This window comes from Nomascus leucogenys, chromosome 9 (genome assembly GCF_006542625.1).
Source record: "Nomascus leucogenys isolate Asia chromosome 9, Asia_NLE_v1, whole genome shotgun sequence".
In the NCBI taxonomy this organism is placed as follows: Eukaryota; Metazoa; Chordata; class Mammalia; order Primates; family Hylobatidae; genus Nomascus; species Nomascus leucogenys.
In genome coordinates this window covers 103,139,265-103,159,967 of record NC_044389.1, presented here as the reverse complement: position 1 = coordinate 103,159,967, position 20,703 = coordinate 103,139,265, and the positions used below count along the sequence as shown (strand labels likewise).

General features: G+C 42.6%; 1 protein-coding gene across 1 annotated transcript; it reads right to left on the bottom strand.

Moving 5' to 3' along the window:
• Positions 1-6,667: 6,667 nt before the first annotated feature.
• MEIG1 (meiosis/spermiogenesis associated 1) lies at positions 6,668-19,071 on the bottom strand. The gene is made up of 3 exons (XM_030818471.1): positions 18,986-19,071; positions 13,824-13,990; positions 6,668-7,016 (listed from the first exon to the last, which is right to left on the bottom strand). The coding sequence occupies exons 2-3, from the start codon at positions 13,959-13,961 to the stop codon at positions 6,888-6,890; spliced, it is 267 nt and encodes an 88-aa protein (XP_030674331.1). The 5' UTR covers positions 13,962-13,990; positions 18,986-19,071; the 3' UTR covers positions 6,668-6,887.
• Between the last annotated feature and the right edge of the window lie 1,632 nt (positions 19,072-20,703).

Below are 20,703 nucleotides of genomic sequence, written 5' to 3'. Positions count from 1 at the left end.
TATCACAGCCTGCACACATTGGCGACATTAGGAGTAACATGCCCCTAGAGTGTTATGAATAATATCACAGGGTGTACACACCCTGCGACTTCAGGGTAATCATCCCCCTGGATTCCTACAATAATTTCACAGGTGTACACGCATTGTGACATTAGTAGTAATATCCTGCTAGCATATTTTCAATAATATCACAGAAGGAACACACCTGTGACATTAAGAGTAACATCACCCTAGAATAGTAAGAGTAATAACACGGGGTGTACACATTCTGTGACATTAGGATCATCTCGCTAGAATATTACAAATAGCGTCACAGGGTGTTATCCTCTGTGCCAATAGGAGTATAGACCCCTGGGAAATTATGAATACTATCATAGGGTGTACACCCCCGTGACAGTAGGAGTATTACGAAATACTTCCCTCAGAATAATATCACAGGGCGTACACCATGTGTGCACACCCACTGTGATTTTTAAAGTAATATTTCCTTAGGATATTACGAATAATATCGAGGGGTGTACACACCCTATGACATTAAAATAACATTTCTTTAGGATATTCGACATAATATCCCAGGGTGTACACCCCATGTGACATTACGAGTAACATCTTCCTAGGATATTACGAATAAGATCCCAGGGTTGACATCCCCTGTGATTTTAAAAGTAAAATCCCCCTAGAATATTAGTAATAATAACACAGGGTGTACACCCCTGTGACGTTGGGAGTAAGACCCTCCCAGGATATTACGAATGATATCAGAAGGTGTACACACACGGTGACATTAGTAGTAATATCCCGCTAGTATGTTGTGAGTACTATCCCAGGGTATACACACCTGTGACTTTAGGAGTAACATCCCCCTGGAATATTCTGAATAATATCACAGGGCGTACACCTCCTGTGACTTTAGGAGTATCATCCCGCTAAAGTATTATGAATAATGTTACAGGGGTTAGCCCGTGTAATATCACAGGGTGTACACCCCCTGTGACATTAGGAGTAACATCTTTCTAGAACATGACGAGTAATATCACAGTGTGTACACCCTTTGTGACGTTTAAAGTAAAATCCCCCTGAGATATTCCGAATAATATCACAGGGAGTACACCCCATGTGACATAGGAGGAATAACCCATGAGGATATAATGAATAATATCAGAGGGTGTACACGTATTGTGACATTAGTAGTAACATCCCACCAGGATATTATGAATAATATCACAATGTGTACACGCCGGGTGACATTAATTTATGTCACATTCCCCTAGAATACGACCCATAACATTACAGGGTGTAGAACACCTGTGACTTATGAGTAACGTTTCTATAGAATATTACAAGTAATATCATTTGGTGTGCACCCCGTGTGACATGAGGAGTAACATCCCACGAAACTGTGACGAATAATTTCAAAAGGTGTGCACCCTCTGTGACATTAAAAGTCACATCTCGCTAGGATATTACAAATAATATCACAGGGTATACAGCCCCTGTGACATGAGGAGTAACGTCTTCTTAGGATATCACGACTAATATAACAAGATGTACTAATATAACAAGATATACCCTGTGACATTAGGTGTAACATCCATCCAGGAGACTACGAATACTGTCACAGCGAACACAACCCCTGTGACAATACGAGTAACATCCCCGTAGGATATTAGGAATAATATCACAAGGTGTACACACATTGTGACTTTAGTGCTAATATCCCTCTCATGTACTGTGAATAATATCACAGGGGTGTACACCCCTGTGATATTACATTAGGAGTAACATCTCCCTAGAGTATTACGAATAATATCATAGGGGTACACATGCCTTGGGTTTAGGAGTAATATTCCCCTAGGATATTACTAGTAATATCGCAGTGTGTATACTCACTGTGACATTATGAGTCCCATTTTCCAAGGATATTATGAATAATATCACAGTAGGTGTTCACACGTAATGTGTACACCATGTATGTACACCCACTGTGATATTTAAAGTAATATCTCTCTATAAGATTACAAATAATATCGAAGGGTGTACACCCCCTGTGACATTAGGAATGACATCCCCTACAATATTGGGAACAATATCACACGGTGTACACCCCTGTAACATTATGGGTAACATCCCCCTGAATATTACTAATAATATCACAAGGTGTACACGCATTGTGACATTAGTAGTAATATCCTGCTAGCATATTTTCAATAATATCACAGAAGGAACACACCTGTGACATTAAGAGTAACATCACCCTAGAATAGTAAGAGTAATAACACGGGGTGTACACATTCTGTGACATTAGGATCATCTCGCTAGAATATTACAAATAGCGTCACAGGGTGTTATCCTCTGTGCCAATAGGAGTATAGACCCCTGGGAAATTATGAATACTATCATAGGGTGTACACCCCCGTGACAGTAGGAGTAACATCTTTCTAGAATATCACGAATAATATCACAATGTGTATACCCCCTATGTCATTAAAAGTAAAACTGCCCTAAGATATTACGAAATAGAACACAGGGAGTACACCCCGTGTGACATTAGAAGTAACATCCCCCTAGGATATAACAAATAATATCAGAGAATGTACGTGCATTGGGACATCAGTAGCAACATCTCTTCAGGACAATAGGAATAATATCAAAGGGTGTACACGCATTGTGAAATGAGTAGTGAACTCCCGCTAGGATATTATGAATTTTATGACAGGGTCTACGCGCCCTGTGACATTAGCAGTAATGTTTTCCTAGAATATTATGAAGAATATCAAAGGGTGTACAGGACCTGTGAATTACGAGTAACATTTCTATAGAATGTTGCACGTAACATCACTGTGTGTCCACCCCGTGTGACATTAGGGGTAACATCCCACAAAATTATAACAAATAATTTCACAAGGTGTACACCCTCTGTGACATTAAAAGTCACACTTCCCTAGAATATGACTATAATATCACAGAGTGTACACCCTCTGTGATATGAGGAGTGACATCTTACGAGGATAATACGAGTAATTTGACAAGGTGTACAAACCCTGTGACATAAGGAGTGACATCCCTCTAGGATATGATGAATAATATCAAAGGGAACATGCCCCGTGTGAAAATAAAAGTAACCTCCCCTTAGGAGAATAAGAATAACACCACTAGGTGTACACACGTTGTGACATTATTATTAATGTCCCGCTAGGATACTGGGAATAACTTCACCGTGTGTAGGGTCCTGTGACATCAGGATTAACATTCCCCTACAATATTACGAATAATACAGCAGGGTGTATGCCCCGGTGACTTCAGTAGCGGCATCTCGCTAGAATATGGAAAATAATGTCTCAGGGTGTGAACCCAGGGTGGCAGTAGAGAAAAGACCCTAGGAAAAATCAGGGAGTAATATCACCCCCCTCTCCCTGCCTGGGTATTACGATTCACGTCGCAGGGGGGCGGGCGACACCCGCAATGCGGGGAGTAATATCACCCCCTCTCCCCCCCTGGATATTACGAGTCACGGTGCTCACACAGCGTGTTGACAATATTGTCAGTAATATCTTCTCCGCCTTTGGAAATTACCAACTGTATCACAGACGGGTGTCTATCCTCTGCACTGTTTGCAGTAATAGCATCCTCTTGTCCCCGGTTATTAAGAACAATATCACAGGAGTGTTTCTACCCCCAGCAGCATTGGGTGTAGTATCGTCCTCTCCCACGTTGAAATTAGGAACAGTATCACTGGGGGCGTGTCCACCCCATGCGATATTGAAAGTAACGTCATTCTCTTCTCTCCTGGATCATGGGGACAATATCCCTGGGGTCGTGTACACTTTCTGCGGTATTGGGAGTAAGATCATCCTCTCCCCCTTGGAATATTAAGGACCATGTCACAGAGGGGCTGTACACACCCTGTGCTATTAAGACTATTATCCTCCCCCGCCCTGCACATTAGAGAAAATACCACAGACTGGGTGTACGCCTCCTGCGATATGAGGGGTAATATCATCTTCTCTTCTTCTGGATAGTAGGAACAATATTACACGGGTTTGTACACTTTCTGTGATATTGGGAGTAATATCAACCTCTCCGCCTTTGAATATTAAGAACAATATCCCAGACTGGATGTACATCACCTGCCATATTAGGAGTAATAACAGCCTCTCCTTTCCATGGATATTAGGAAGAATTTCCCAGGATGGGCATACACCTCCTGCTATATGGGGAGTCATATCGTCCTCTCCCTTCCTGGCTACTAGGAACAATATCAGAGGGTGGGTGTACACAGCCTGCGATACTGGGGGTAATATCACCCTCTCCCCCTCCGGATATTAGAAACAATGTCACAGAAGGGGTGTACACTTCCTGCGATACTGGGAGTAATAGCATTCTCTTCTTCCGGGAATTTTAGGAGCAATATCACCGGGTGGATGCACACCCACTGCTATTTTGGGAGTAACGTCATACGCCACCCCCTGGAGATGATATTCGGATCAATATCACTGGGTGGGTGTACACCTACTGTGATATTGAACGTAATATCATGCTCTCTCCCTCCCCGGACATTAGGAACAATATCACAGGTGGGTGTACACCCACTGAGGTATTAGGTGTACTATTAGTATTAATTATTCCTCATTTATTATTAACATGAATATGTATTACCAATATTAATATTAATATTAAGAAATCATTGCTAATAAAAAGTATTCAGATTATTAATGTTAATATTAATTATTAGGAGCTAATATGACTGTTTTCTAATGAATAAGATCAATATCACTTATTAATACCAGGTGTCATTAATCATTAATATTAATCATTTATTATCGTTAGTATAACTCTTTAATATTCATTATCATTATCGGTATTGATTTAAAAAAGTATGATCAGTTATTAACATTGATAATTATTAGTATCAATTAATAATTGATATTATGAATTGCGGTAAGTAACATTGTGCCATTCCACCCCTCCCTCGGCAGCTCGTTTACGATCCAAAACGGGGATACAAATGCCCCTGAGAGAGCGGCGGTATACTGGGATAGATGAGGATGGTCACGTGGTGGAGAGGCATGTTTCTGTGTACCAACCCTTCACCTCTGCCAACCTTCTCAACCGGGAAAACAATACCCCATCCTAAACTGAAAAGCCACAAGCTCTAATTGATTGGCTCCAAACTGTTATTTATCCAGACCCACAACCCCACCTGGGCTGATTGCCACCGGTTGCTCATGTTCCTCTGTAACAGAGATGAAAGGCGGAGAGGGCTCCAAGCAGCAACTAAGTGGCTAGAGGAACATGCACCAGCTGATTATCAAAACCCCCAAGAGTATGGAAGGACCCAGTTACCAGGAACCCACCCCCAGTTGGACCCACATGAAAGACAGGATATGCAAAGGCTAAACTGAGACAAGGAAGCTCTCTTGGAAGGATTAAAGAGGGTAGCTCAGAAGGCCACAAACGTTAACAAGGTCTCTGAGGTCATTCAGGGAAAAAGAAGAAAGTCCAGCACAACTCTAGCAGAGACTGTGTGAGGCCTATGGTGTGCATACTCCCCTTGATCCCGATAGCCCTGAAAATCAGCGCACGATTAACATGGCTTTAGTCAGGCAAAGCGCTGGCTCTTCGCTTTACAAATGTAAAGCCTGAGGCTGCAATCCTAAGTTGTTAGCTCAAGGTCATGCAACTGTACCTTAACATATTCCATGATCATACTGTTCATCATTAGTAAGTAGACACAGATCTTTATAGTTTTCTTTTTTTGAGATGGAGTCTCCCTCTGTCGCCCAGGCTGGAGTGTAGTGGCAGCATTTTGGCTCACTGCAAGCTCTGCCTCCTGGGTTCACACCGTTCTCTCGCCTCAGCCTCCTGAGCAGCTGGGACTACAGGGGCCCGCCACCACTCCCAGCTAATTTTTTGTATTTTTTAGTAGAGACAGGGTTTCACCCTGCTAGGCAGGATGGTCTTGATTTCCTGACCTCGTGATCCGCCCGCCTTGGCCTCCCAAAGTGCTAGGATTTCAGGCGTGGGCCACTGTGCCCAGCCTGCTGGGAGATTTCTATCTCTACTTCCCATTGGTCATTAGTGTAGGACTTCTTCCATGGGGGTCATTATTCCTTGACACTTCCAGTTTGCCCAGCAAAAGGCAAAGGACTCCAAGGGCAAGAGAAAGACCTTGGGCCACAAGACCCGTATCTGGCATCTCAAAGCAATGTTCTAGTAAAGACATAAATGCCAGGAGCAGGTATAGGTGGAGCACTGACTATCTGCTATAAGAAAATATGTCACTAGTCTAACCACTGAGATGATTTCAAAGGTGTTTTCCCACACTTAATGGTGATCACACCACAGTTAATATGGACGGAGGCTGGGTGTGGTGGCTCACGCCTGAAATGCCAACACTTTGGGAGGCTGAGGCGGGCAGATCACTTGAGGTCAGGAGTTTGAGACCACCCTGGCCAACGTGATGAAACCCTGTCTCTACTAAAAATACAAAAATTAGATGGGTATGGTAGCGCACACCTGTAATTTTGGCTACTTGGGAGGCTGAGGCACAAGAATCGCTTGAACCCGGGAGGCAGAGGTTGCAGTGAACCGAGATTGCACCACTGCACTCCAGCCTGGGTGACAGAGTGAGACTCTGTCTCAAAACAAAATAAAATAGACAAAAAGAGCAGGACCAAGAAAGTAAAACTTTAATGCATCTGCAGCCAGTTCTTAGAACAAGACAAGGTGATTAGCAGATACCAATTCTCATGGCTTTTGTGTTTCACAAAACATTAAACTGAAGACTGCATCTTGAATTATTTCATAAAATGACAAACATTTACACGATGTAGAATGAAATGATGAATTCTTAAAATATAATTGACAAGTAATACAAAGAAGACAGGCTAGTAAGCATAAATTTTCACTTTGTGGACTTCCTTGTCACCACATTCCCTCTGTTTGTTGTAGTAATAGAACGTATTGTCCCTTCTCTGAAGTTTCTTCACATATCCTGTCTCCGGCCAACGATCTACCTGCACATCAAGAACAAGAGTAAAAACGTTACAACGCAGGGTTGATTTTTATCTCATATTTTACTATCAAATAGTTAAAAAGTATGACTTACATGAAAAAAGTATAAGATTAGATTTTAAAATGCTTGAGTTTTTAAAGTATTATACCCACAAGACACATCTTACATTGCAGGTTTATGCTGTAAGATAACTAATTCAGGCCAAGTGCAGTAGCTCATGCCTGTAATCCCAGCACTTTGGGAGGCTGAGGCAGGTGGATCAGTTGAGGTCAGGAGTTCAAGACCAACCTGACCAACATGGTGAAACCCTGTCTCTACTAAAAATACAAAAATTAGCTAGGCGTGGTGGTAGGTGCCTATAATCCCAGCTACTCAGGGGGCTGAGGCAGGAGAATCATTTCAACTCTGGAGGCAGGGGTTGCAGTGACCCTAGATGGTGCCACTGTACTCCAGCCTGGGTGACAGAGCAAGACTCTGTCTCAAAAAAAAAAAAAAAAAGACAACTAATTCAGTGCTTTTCTCTAGAGCCCACTTTCTAGGTTTATTTTATTTTGTTTTATTTTGGAGACAGAGTCTTGCTACATTGCCCAGGCTGGCCTCGAACTGCTGGAGTCAAGTGATCCTCCCAGCTCGGCCTCCCAAGTGCTGGAATTACAGGCCTGAGCCACTGCACCAAGCTCCAATTTCTAGATTTAAATTTCAATACTGTGGCCAAGATAAGAGAAAACATTCAAAGTAATCTAAACTTCATTTCTCTCATGTTTACAAAAGATTTCAAACATTCTAACTTCTAAAATTAATACCACAGGAGGAAATTAGGGCTAAGCCCAGACTCCATTTTGAAAGTGCTGCCTGCTGATTGTTATGACTACACAGTGAATAAAGCAAGCAACTCGAGAACTATCCAAAGGTGTATATGCATTTCCTTCTGCCCCAATTTCAAGTTCACCTTGAAATCCATTTTTTTTTTTTTTTTTAAACAGGGTCTCACTCTGTCTCCCAGGCTGTAGTGCAGTGGTGCGATCATAGCTCACTACAGCCTCAACCTCCTGGGCTCAGGGGATCCTCCAGCCTCTGCCTCCTGAGTAGTTAGAACTACAGGTATGCACCACCATACCCAGATAAGTTTTCTATTTTTCTTTTTTTTTTTTTTGTAGAGACAGGGTCTCACTATGTTGCCCAGGCTGGTCTCAAACTCCTAGCCTCAAGCAATCCTCCTACCTTGGCCTCCCAAAGTGGCAAAAATCTTTTTTTTAATTTCTCCTACCATTCTTTATTATTATTATTATTATTATTATTATTATTATTATTATATGTTGCCCAGGTTGGTCTCAAACTCCTGGTCTCAAGTGATCCTCCTGTCTTGGCTTTCCAAAGTGTTGGGATTACAGGTGTGAGCCACTGTCCCCAGCCATCTCCTACCATTCCTTCTCGTATACTATATTGGTTTGTTTACTTTATCATTTGGCTTGATCTAATTTGGACATCTGTCTCTCCACTTCCTCTTCAATGTTATCCCTTCCTGGCCAGGTTAATGTATTTCGCTACTGTCAAATATGTTCCTTTCAGATTTTGTGAGATGCACTTTATCATGACCAAAAACTCATTATCAAGGTTGTAGAAAACCCAAATCCTGCTCTTCAACACCATCTATACAGGCAGTCCTGCACCCTTTCTCCAAATCCTGTTCTTCAACACCTTCTATACAGGCAGTCCTGCACCCTTTCTCCAAATCCTGTTCTTCAACACTGTCTATACAGGCAGTCCTGCACCCTTTCTCCAAATCCTGTTCTTCAACACTGTCTATACAGGCAGTCCTGCACCCTTTCTCCAAATCCTGTTCTTCAACACCATCTATACAGGCAGTCCTGCCCCCCCCCCCCCCCCCCCCCCCCCCCCCCCCCCCCCCCCCCCCTTTCTCCCAACATCCTGCCCCTCCTCTCTCAACACCATCTATACAGGTAGTCCTGCACCTTTTCTGTTCCCCATGAATAAATCTTAGCTTTCAGTAGGAAGAGGAGATGAATATACCATCTGTGTCCACATGTCTTTTACTTTCTAATAACACATCTTGATTTTTTGTGTCATCTCATTTACTTATGAATTAGCGAGAAGAGGTAACAGCATATCTGAGAAGCCTTGGCAGGCCCTCTGACATACATTACAGAAAACCAGCAGTCCTTTCCACCACTGAGGCCACGCCTGCCTGTGTGGCTTCCAATACCTTTGGCAGGGAAAGGAGGTGTTCTCAAGACTCCATTACAGCCCTCTTCCCTCCAGGGGCCAGGAGCAGATTATCTGAAAACCATCTGATCCGGTGAGAAAACAGTACAACCAATGCCTCTTCCGAACATCTGGAGCTAAGCTACTTTATATGGGACAATCCTTAGGACAGCTACGTTGGTCCTATGCTTGTTGACTTCTAGACATTTTTCCTTTTGATGCCCCTTGGCATCTCTGAACTTTTTTTTCTTCTTGACTTTCAACTTGATCATTTCCATTTGATCTGGGAAACCTTCTTGCCTGTGGTGGAATGGAATGAGATCCTCAAGTTCAAGGACTTTCCCCCCAGGAGGGAAGGTCAGCAAGCAATATACCACCAGGTAATGAAAAACAACTTCTCTCAAACCCTCAAGCCACTGCACACTGGGAGAAACATCCCACCCAAAGCAAGCCTTCAGTCACCATCCTATCTGTCCCTGAAGACCCACTGCAAATGCCACTGGGGACACTAAGCCCTCTCTGGGGATTGTCCCTGGAAAGAAGTGATTTTGTTTTCCTCTAAATCCCTGTGCTGCTTTTTGTTAAGGAACATATACTTCGATTTGTGTAAGGTTTTATTGTTCTTGTTACTTATTTTAGACTCTAAGATGATGAGATTAATAAAAGTTATCATTTACTAAACACTTGCTGTTCCTTCAGTCAACAAATTTTTTGTGGGGGAGTCTTGCTCTGTCGCCCAGGCTGGAGTGCAGTGGCATGATCTCAGCTTACTATAACCTCCCCCTCCCGGGTTCAAGTGATTCTCCTGCCTCAGCCTCCCTAGTAGCTGGGATTACATGTGTGCACCACCATGCCCGGCTAATTTTTTGTATTTTTTAGTAGAGACAGGTTTCACCATGTTGGCCAGGCTGGTCTCTAACTCCTGACTGCAGGTGATCGGCCCGCCTCCACCTCCCAAAGTGCTGGGATTGCAGGCGTGAACCACTGTGCCCAGCCCAACAAATTATGAGCACTATAATGTCAGGCACTTCAAACATGTGATTACATTTAATTCTTGTGACAACTTTCTTTTCTTTTCTTTTTTTCTTTTTTTTTTTTTTTTTTTTTTTTTTTTGAGACAGTGTCTTGCTGTCTCACCTAGGCTGGCGTGCAGTGATGTGATCACAGCTCACTGCAGCCTCGATCTCCTGCACTCAAGCAATCCTCCCACCTGAGCCTCCCAGTAGCTGGGACTACAGAGACACAGAGACACTCCACCATGCCTGGCTAATTTAAAAAATTTTTTGTAGAAATGGGGTCTCACTATGTCGCCCAGGCTGGTCTCGAAATCCTGGCCTCAAGCAATCCTTCAGCCTCAGCCTCCCAAAGCACTGGGCTTAGAGGCTTAAGCCACCACACCTGGCCGCCTATGAGTCTGAGGCTTGTGTATCTTTAGAGGCATCCCAATCTTAAGGCAGGGTATGAAGCTTATTTTATTTATTTATTTATTTGAAATGGAGTTTCACTCTTGTTGCCCAGGCTGGAGTGCAATGGCACGATCTTGGCTCACTACAACCTCCACCTCCCGGTTTCAAGCGATTCTCCTGCCTCAGCCTCCCGAATAGCTAGGATTACAGGCATGCGCCACCATGCCCGGCTAATTTTGTATTTTTAGTAGAGATGGGGTTTCTCCATGTTGGTCAGGCTGGTCTCAAACTCCCAACCTCAGATGATCCGACTGCCTCGGCCTCCCAAACTGCTGGGATTACAGGTGTGAGCCAACACGCCCGGCCCAAAGTTTGTTTTAAACAGCAGAAAAATTATAATGCTTCTGTTTTATCTGTTTAAAAGCCATAGATGATATAGTAATGAAAATTATCCTTGGCAATGGTGATAGAATATAATGGTTGAGAAGACAGATACATGGAAGCCACAGTAATCAATCTTCACTTGATCAGTTATTTTAAATTTTATTGTTAACCCAATAATGTCTGCTAAATTAATGTCTATTAAAGAGGCAATAATATTTTAGTTCTGTATTGCCTCCATTATTTTTCCTATGTACTTTTAAAATTTTAATTTAATTATTTATTTGAGATGAAGTTTTGCTTTGTTGCCCAGGCTGTAGTCTAATGGTGTGATCTCGGCTCACTGCAACCTCCGCCTTCCAGGCTCAAGTGATTCTCCTGCCTCAGCCTCCCAAGTAGCTGGGACTACAAGTGCATGCCACCATGCCCGGCCAATTTTTGTATTTTTAGTAGAGACAGGGTTTCACCATGTTGGCCAGGCTGGTCTCGAACTCATGACCTCAAGTGATCTGCCTACCTCGGCCTCCCAAAGTGCTGGGATTATAGGTGTGAGCCACCACTCCCAGCCTCCTATGTACTTTTAAAGGAATTTTTAAGTAGAGGTCAAAGAATAGAATAAAAGAAAAAGAAACAAGAGCTTATAGTGACCTGCAAAATCTACACATTAGTCTCTGAAAAATGTTGAGTTAGTAAAAAATAATGAAAAATACACAACTGAGTTAATAAACACTGCTATAATCCCAAATCTAAACATTAAAATATATTTATGAATATTATGTCATATTTTACAATACAGTTGACCCTTGACCAATGCAAGTTTGAACTTGGGGAGTCTATTTATACAAGGATTTTTTTTTTTTTTTTTGAGACGGAGTCTTTCTCTGTCCCCCAGGCTGGAGTGCAGTGGCACGATCTCGGCTCACTGCAAGCTCCGCCTCCCGGGTACACGCCATTCTCCTGCCTCAGCCTCCCGAGTAGCTGGGACTACAGGCGCCCGCCAACACGCCCAGCTAATTTTTTGTATTTTTAGTAGAGACGGGGTTTCACCATGTTAGCCATGATGGTCTCGATCTCCTGACCTCGTGATCCGCCCGCCTCGGCCTCCCAAAGTGCTGGGATTACAGGCTTGAGCCACCGCGCCCGGCCTCATACAAGGATTTTTTTCAAAAAATTTGTTGAAATTTTTTTTGAGATTTGCAACGATTTGAAAAAATTTGCAAACCACACAGACTATAAATATCAAAAAAAATTAAGAAAAAGTTTTGTCGGCCGGGCACGGTGGCTCACGCTTGTAATCCCAGCACTTTGGGAGGCCGAGGTGGGCGGATCACGAGGTCAGGAGATCGAGACACGGTGAAACTCCGTCTCTACTAAAAATACAAAAAATTAGCCGGGCGTGGTGGCGGGCGCCTGTAGTCCCAGCTACTCGGAGAGGCTGAGGCAGGAGAATGGCGTGAACCTGGCAGGCGGAGCTTGCAGTGAGCCGAGATCGCGCCACTGCACTCCAGCCTGGGCGACAGAGCAAGACTCCGTCTCAAAAAAAAAAAAAAAAAAAAAAAGAAAAGAAAAGAAAAAGGTTTGTCATGAATGCATAAAATATATTAAGATATTAGTTTATTTCTGGGTTAATCAATTATTTACCTTATGGGCAAGTCTTTTTGTTAACACTAGGTTACTAGTAGTTGTTTTGGAGAGTCAAAAGTTATACACAAATTTTTGACGGCATGAAGCATTGAAGCCCCTAGTCCCTGTGTTGTTCAGGGGTGAACTGAATTTGTAAAAACATGTCTCTTAAGAATCACTTGAACCCAAGAGGTAGAGGTTGCAGTGAGCCGAGATTGCGCCAAGCGCACTCCAGCCTGGGTGACAGAGTGAGACTCTGTCTCAAAAAAAAAAAAAAGTCTCTTAGTGGCCAAGAGAATAAATAAGTTAAGAAGAACCACACAGTATAAACGGGAGCCAAATGTAGACTTTGGTCTAGCCTTCGTAAAGCAAAGCTAGGTCTCTACTCTCTCAGGAAAGCCTGGGATACACTACCAAAATCATGAGTTGTTCCAACACTTTTGTTTGTAAGGTATAATCGCCACAAAAAAACACAGGATTTTAACCTCTTTCTAATTCATGATTAAAATAAAAAGTAACAGGAGGGAAATAATAGTTACCCAACATACTGATTATCTGATAATAAAATCACCTGAGTGAGGAAAAAAGATTTTTTTTTGTGGTCTACCATAAAAGATTCATTTAGCAGAGCACAGTTGCCCAATAAAAGAAAATTCTGAATGTGCCCAGCTGAATGACCACCTCTTCTCCCACTCTGCCTGCAAATCATTCTTCTGGGCCTCTCCCCCTTAATAAGATGAGAGAGTCTGGCTGGACATCATGGCTATTGCCTGTAATCCTAGCACTCTGGGAGGCTGAGGCGGGTGGATCACTTGAGGTCAGGAGTTCAAGACCAGCCTGGCCAAGCATGGCAAAATCCCGTCTCTGCAAAAATACAAAAATTAGCCAGGTGAGGTGGCGCACGCCTGTGATCCCAGCTACTCGCGAGGCTGGGGCAGGAGAATTCCTTGAATCCGGGAGGTGGAGTGTGCCAAGATTGCGTCACTGCACTCCAGCCTGGGTGACAGCATGAGACTCTGTCTCAAAAAATAAAATAAAATAAAATAAAAATAAACAAATAAAATGAGAGAGTTGGAGTAGAATTTCCTTCAGTTATTCTCTGGTTGTTTATAAAATACTTTTCAGCATCTGAGAAATGCATTTCGAGTTGAGGTTTGTAGAGGCATAAATCTTACCATAGAAACTTGTTTCACTTGTCTATATTCGGTTTCATCCCGATATCCTGCTTGTTGAAATCTGTACAGATTTTCTATCTCTTCTGACCACTTTTTGGCACGACTTATTGATTTTGGTTTTACGTCAGAACTAGCCATGGTTACAGTGGCCTTATTATCAATAATATCTGAAAGATGTTAAAACAACATTAATAGATAATGTAATGATGACAATTTTGAAATTCCCTTTAAGAATAAACAAAACTGGCCGGGTGCGGTGGCTCACGCCTGTAATCCCAGCACTTTGGGAGGCCGAGGCGGGCGGATCACGAGGGCAGGAGTTTGAGACCAGCCTGGCCAACATGGTGAAACCCCGTCTCTACTAAAAATACAAAAATTAGCTGGGCATGGTGGCGCGTGCCTGTAATCCCAGCTACTGGGGCAGCTGAGCCAGGACAATGGCTTGAACCCAGGAGGCGGAGGTTGCAGTGAGCTGAGATTGTGCCACCGCACTCCAGCCTGGATGACAAAGCAAGACTCCATCTCAAAAAAAAAAAAAGAATAAACGAAACTAACACTTAAAAATTATACTTAGAGTTGAGAATCCCATTAAATATATTAGTTTTTAAACATACAATTCCAAGACTGAGAAGGATTCATGATCTATTTTGTGGAGATAAAACTGTAACAAACAAACAAAAAAACCTCAAGTCCCTGAAAGATACATAGAAAACTGTTTATTTCTTTATCAATAAAATCCCAGTCAGAGTTGGAGTTACGGAGTGATGCTCTAAAAGCTGTATACAAACACTGGAGTTCCAGGTAATAGTTTGCACATTTCTAAAAACATGCTCAGTAGATTGTCAAAATATCCACCACCATTCCATTACTTATGTTCAAAACTGCATATCTTTCTCTCTCTCTCTCTTTCTGTCTCTCAAAAAGGGAATGTAAGACCCGTCTTCTCACTGTGTTTGCTTTCTTGTTTCTGGGAGGGAATGGTTTATTCTTTTTCACTTCTCAATTGCTTGGAGACATCCCAATTGCTGCAATTCATTTGCTGAGGTCACTGTAGTACCTGATCTTTTGATGAACTAATGTGAGAAGATGGCCTAACCCAGATTCCATGCACACTGTGTGGCTGTCGTGGTACTGAGACCATGGATTTAAAAACAGTGTGGGAGGTCACTAATAGTCTTGGAAAGTCTAATATACGACTTTAGTTCATGTAATTGTCTATTCACCAAACTTCCATAGCAAGTTTTTCAAAGGCATAATCTTACACTTGTTTTCTTAGCTACTTATTTTATTAACAAAATATATCAGTCATTTAACTGAAATAAAGTGTACGGAATTTTCATTATGATTACTTGAATCCATTCTTCTATTAAAATATATTTCTATTGGCTGAAACACATTAAAGTCAGATCCTGTAAATAAACTAATATTTTATGAAATTTTTTCAATCACAATGACAAATGCTCATTATGTTTAAAAGGTCAAGAAATACATTAAAGTATAACAGGGAAAGGCTGGACATGGTGGCTCGGGCCTGTAATCCCAGCACTTTGGGAGACTGAGGTCAGGAGACCTGAGGTCAGGAGTTCAAGACCAGTCTGGCCAACATGGTGAAACCCCGTCTCTGTTAAATATACAAAATTAGCCAGGCGTGGTGGCACATGCCTGTAATCCCACCTACTTGGGAGGCTAAGGCAGGAGAATCGCTTGAACCTGGGAGGTGGAGGTTGCAGTGAGCTGAGATCACACCATTGCACTTTAGCCTGGGCAACATGAGCGAAACTCCTTCTCAAAAAAAAAAAAAAAAATGAACTGGCCGTGGTGGCAGGTGCCTGCAATCCCAGCTACTTGGGAGGCTGAGGCTTGAGAATCACTTGAAACCCAGGAGGTGGAGGTTGCAGGGAGCCAAGATTGCTCCATTGCACTCCAGCCTGGGTGACAGAGTGAGACTCTGGCTCCAAAAAAAAAGTGTGTATATATACATATACATATATATATATACACACACACATATATATACATACATATATATACACACATATATATACATACATATATATATATACACACACACACACACACACTTAAATACATATACATAAAGGAAAACTCAAAATAAGCATCACATTAATTAGAAATATCCATCCTTCACACTGGGTAAAAATCATGCTAAATATCTGATTAATTAACATAGACTTAAAAGTTTTATTTAAAAGGATCTTCTAGTAAATGCTTTTACAAGACATAAATTTAGCTTTACTTGGATTTAATAGAGGAAAAACAGGAAATGGAAATAAAATGGACAGACTTGCTGAATTTCAGACAAATATTTCTTCAATATGAAAGATGTAGCCTAAATGTTCCCTTAGTTGTTAGTAAAAAAAGATAATGAAGACTGTTAGGAGGCTAAGTCACAAGTACCAATGGACTCTTTTCTATGAAAAACAAGAAAGTTGTTCTAATGCTCTTCCTATTTAGATTTTTGTGAAATTACTTAACATTCTAAAGATTATAGTGTTTACATTGTATTTTTTTTTTTTTTTTTGAGACGGAGTCTCGCGCTGTCACCAGGCTGGAGTGCAGTGGCATGAACTCTGCTCACTGCAGCCTCCACCTCCCGGGTTCAAGTGATTCTCCTGCCTTTGCCTCCCAAGTAGCTGGGACTACAGGCATGCACCACCACACCCAGCTAATTTTTGTATTTTTAGTAGATGGGGTTTCACTCTATTGGCCAGGATGGTTTCGATTTCTTGACCTCGTGATCCACCCGCCTCGGCCTCCCAAAGTGCTGGGATTACAGGCGTGAGTCACTGCACCGGGCCCACTGCATTCTGAAATCATAACTCCCAGAGTTGTTTGAACTTAGCTCCAGATTTAAATGAATCTAAATGAAGGCATGAGTCACACAGTTCTTAGCTGATAAAAGGAGAAACTATGTCAGTAGCATTAGCATTGCTGTTTGCATTTTTTCCAATGTGCATATCAACATGTACATTGATCGGATCAAAGAAAATCAGAGTTTTGTCAGTATGTTGACTCCTTAAAAACTTTTGATCTTTAGCTATTGACTTAGGCTCAGGCCCATGTTGCATTTTAAGGCAATTCTTTTTTTTTTTTTGAGTCTCACTGCATCACCCTGGCTGGAGTGCAGTGGTGTCATCTTGGCTCGCTGTGGCCTCTTGGGTTCAAGCAATTCTGCTGCCTCAGCCTCCTGAGTAGCTGGGACTACAGATGTGTACCACCCCACCCAGCTAATTTTTATATATATATATTTTTTTTCTTTTCTTTTCTTTTTTTTTTTTTTTTGAGATGGAATCTCGCTCTGTTGCCCAGGCTGGAGTGCAGAGGCGCCATCTCGGCTCACTGCAAGCTCCACCCCCCAGGTTCATGCTATTCTCCTGCCTCAGCCTCCTGAGTAGATGGGACTACAGGCACCCGCTACCACACCCAGCTAATTTTTTGTATTTTTAGTAGAGACGGGGTTTCACTGTGTTAGCCAGGATGGTCTCGATCTCCTGACCTCATGATCCGCCTGTCTCAGCCTCCCAAAATGCTGGGATTACAGGCGTGAGCCGCCACGCCTGGCCAAATTTTTATATTTTTAGTAGAGATGGGTTTCACCATGTTTTGCAGGCTGGTCTCGAACTCCTGGCCTCAAGTGGTCCGTGTACCTCGGCCTCCCAAAGTGCTGTGATTACAGGTGTAAGCCACCACACCTGGTCCAGTTTTATATTAAATTCGTATAATATACGAATTTATGTAAAATTTGGAACACCTGGCAAAACAATAGATAAGCCATGCTTCAGTGAAACCTTTATCCTTTAATGTCATTCATTCTAGTGGGAAGTTCATTACTCCACTGCTGCACAATATACTAGCAATATAGTAGCTATGACAAAGAGGTGAGTTGGACATGTGATACAGCCTAAGAATCCATTCATATATATAATATATTACACAGGAATATAGATCTATTACACAGGAAAAAGGTTCTAAGAAATATTAAAGAAAAAAGTTAGGCTGGGCGTGGTGGCTCACGCCTGTAATCCCAGCACTTTGGGAGGCTGAGGTGGGTGGATCACCTGAGGTCGGGAGTTCGAGACCAGCCTGACCAACATGGAGAAAACCCCGTCTCTACTAAAAATACAAAATTAGCCAGGCGTGGTGGCGCATGCCTGTAATCCCACCTAATCAGGAGGCTGAGGTAGGAGAATTGCTTGAACCTGGCAGGCAGATGTTGCAGTGAGCTGAGATCACGCCATTGCACTCCAGCCTGGGCAACAAGAGCGAAACTCTGTCTAAATTAGAAGGAAAAAAAAAAGTGAATTCACTGTATTAAAATACTTTCAGGACAGGAACGGTGGCTCACACCTGTAATCCCAGCACTCTGGGAGGCTGAGGTGGGTGGATCACGAGGTCAGGAGTTCCAGACCAGCCTGGCCAAGATGGTGAAACCCCATGTCTACTAAAAATACAAAAATTAGCCGGGCATGGTAGGTAGCTGGCGCCTGTAGTCCTACCTACTCGGGAGGCTGAGGCAGAGAATTGCTTGAACCTGGCAGGCGGAGCTGGCAGTGAGCTGAGATGGTGCCACTGCACTCCAGCGTGGATGACAGAGCGAGACTCTGTCTGGGAAAAAAACAACTTTCAAAATTAGTCATATTTTTATATGAATTTAGTGACTGTATTACTTACACGACTTTTACAGATGAAGCACATGTAGTGATACAATCTTAATTTTTGTCTTATCCAAGCCCTTTTTGCTTTAGGCTTGACTTTTTGCTCATATTCATTTGAAACGTATTTTCTTGAATGCCATCTATGTAACCTTTTGTCACTTTCAGCTCAAAAAATTACGGCAACTATACATAACAATGCTACATTTAATAGAAGAGCAGAAAATATGCTGTATTCAATTGGACTTTGAGGGAAATCACCACTTTTCTCAGTAGAAATAGACATCTTCTGGTTATTATTAAGCATTTCAAAATTTTATTTTCCCAAAATACCTAAAGAGAATATGAATGTAAATTTCACCATAGTAGGAACTCTAGTGACTACTGTAACTATGCTATATAAGTGGTGGTGGAAATTCTTTTTTTTGCCCTTACTTTCAGTTTATTAAAAACACAAAATGAAACTAAAATTAGGAAAGATCAACTTACAATTCCTTGATTAAATTTTTCAGTGATTCTAGGAAATTCAGTGGCAGTTCTAATTCTGCTAGTACTTAGCACATGCAGACTGAGTGGTTTCTTTACTGGCAGCTGTGCTAAAAAAAGAATTGATAAAAAATACATTGAATGGCCGGATGCAGCTGCTCACACCTGTAATCCCAGCTCTTTCTGAGACCGAGGGGGGAGGATCATTTGAGTCTGAGTTCAAGACCAGCCTGGGCAACATAGTGAGACCCTATCTCTACAAAAAATAAAATTAGCTGGGTGTGGTGGCCCATGCCTGTAGTCTCAGCTACTGGGGAGGCTAAGGTGAGAGGATTGAGCCCCCAAGGTTGAGGCCACAGTGAGCTGTGATCAAGTCACCGCATTCCAGCCTGGGAGACAAGAATGAGACCCTGCCTCAAGAAAAAAATATTAAAAAATAGATAAATAAAAATAAACATTTGGGCCATGCACGGTGGCTCACGCCTGTAATCCCAGCACTTTGGGAGGCCGAGGCAGGTGGATCACCTGAGGTCAGGAGTTCGAGACCAGCCTAGCCAACATGGTGAAACCCTGTCTCTACCAAAAAAAAAAAAAAAATTTGCCGGATGCGGTGGCGGACGCCTGCAGTCCCAGCTACTTCGGGAGGCTGAGGCAGAAGAATCACTTGAACCCGGGAGAGGGAGGTTGCGGTGAGCCAAGATCATGCCACTGCACTCCAGCCTGGGTGACAGAGCAAGACACCATCTCAAAAAAATAAATTTGATGTCTAAAATACCAAGTTGTAGCTTCACAAACAGGGAACAGCAATGCCTGAGTTTCTGGTTTGTGAAACTGAATTATATGAAACACTTAGGGTTTATATGCATATAGATGGTCCTGTAGAATGGTTCACTCATATCTCCACTTTACCATGGTGCAAAAGCAATACGCATTCAATAATTCGAGTACCCATACAACCATTCTGTTTTCCACTTTGAATACAGTATTCAGTAAGTTACATGACATAGTCAACACTTTATTATAAAATAGGCTTTGTGTTAAATGATGTTGCCCAACTGCAGGGGAGGTAAGTGTTCTGAGGACGTTTAAAGTTGGCTAGGTGCATTAAATGCATTTTCGACCTACCATGGTTGTATTGGGACATAATCCCATGGTTAAGTTGATGAGCATGTTATTTTCTTTATTATTTTTTTGAGATGGAGTTTCACTCTTGTTGCTCAGGCTGGAGTGCAATGGCGCGATCTTGTCTCACCACAACCTCTGCCTCCCGGATTAAAGCGATTCTCCTGCCTCAGCCTCCCGAGTAGCTGGAATTAACAGGCATGCGCCACCATGCCTGGTTAATTTTTTTGTATTTTTAGTAGAGCCGAGGTTTTCCCATGTTGGTCAGGCTGGTCTCGAATTCCCGACCTCAGGTGATACACCTGCCTCAGCCTCCCAAAGTGTTGGGATTACAGGCGTGAGCCACCACGTCCGGCCTCGGGCACGTTATTTTAAACTCACACCATCTCGGCGCGGTGGCTCACTCTTTTTTTTTTTTTTTTTTTGAGACGGTGTCTTGCTCTGTCCCCCAGGCTGGAGTGCAGTGGCGCGATCTCGGCTCACTGCAAGCTCCGCCTCCCGGGTTCACGCCATTCTCCTGCCTCAGCCTCTCCTAGTAGCTGCGACTACAGGCTCACTCTTGTAATCCCAGCACTTTGGGAGACGGAGGCGGGTGGATC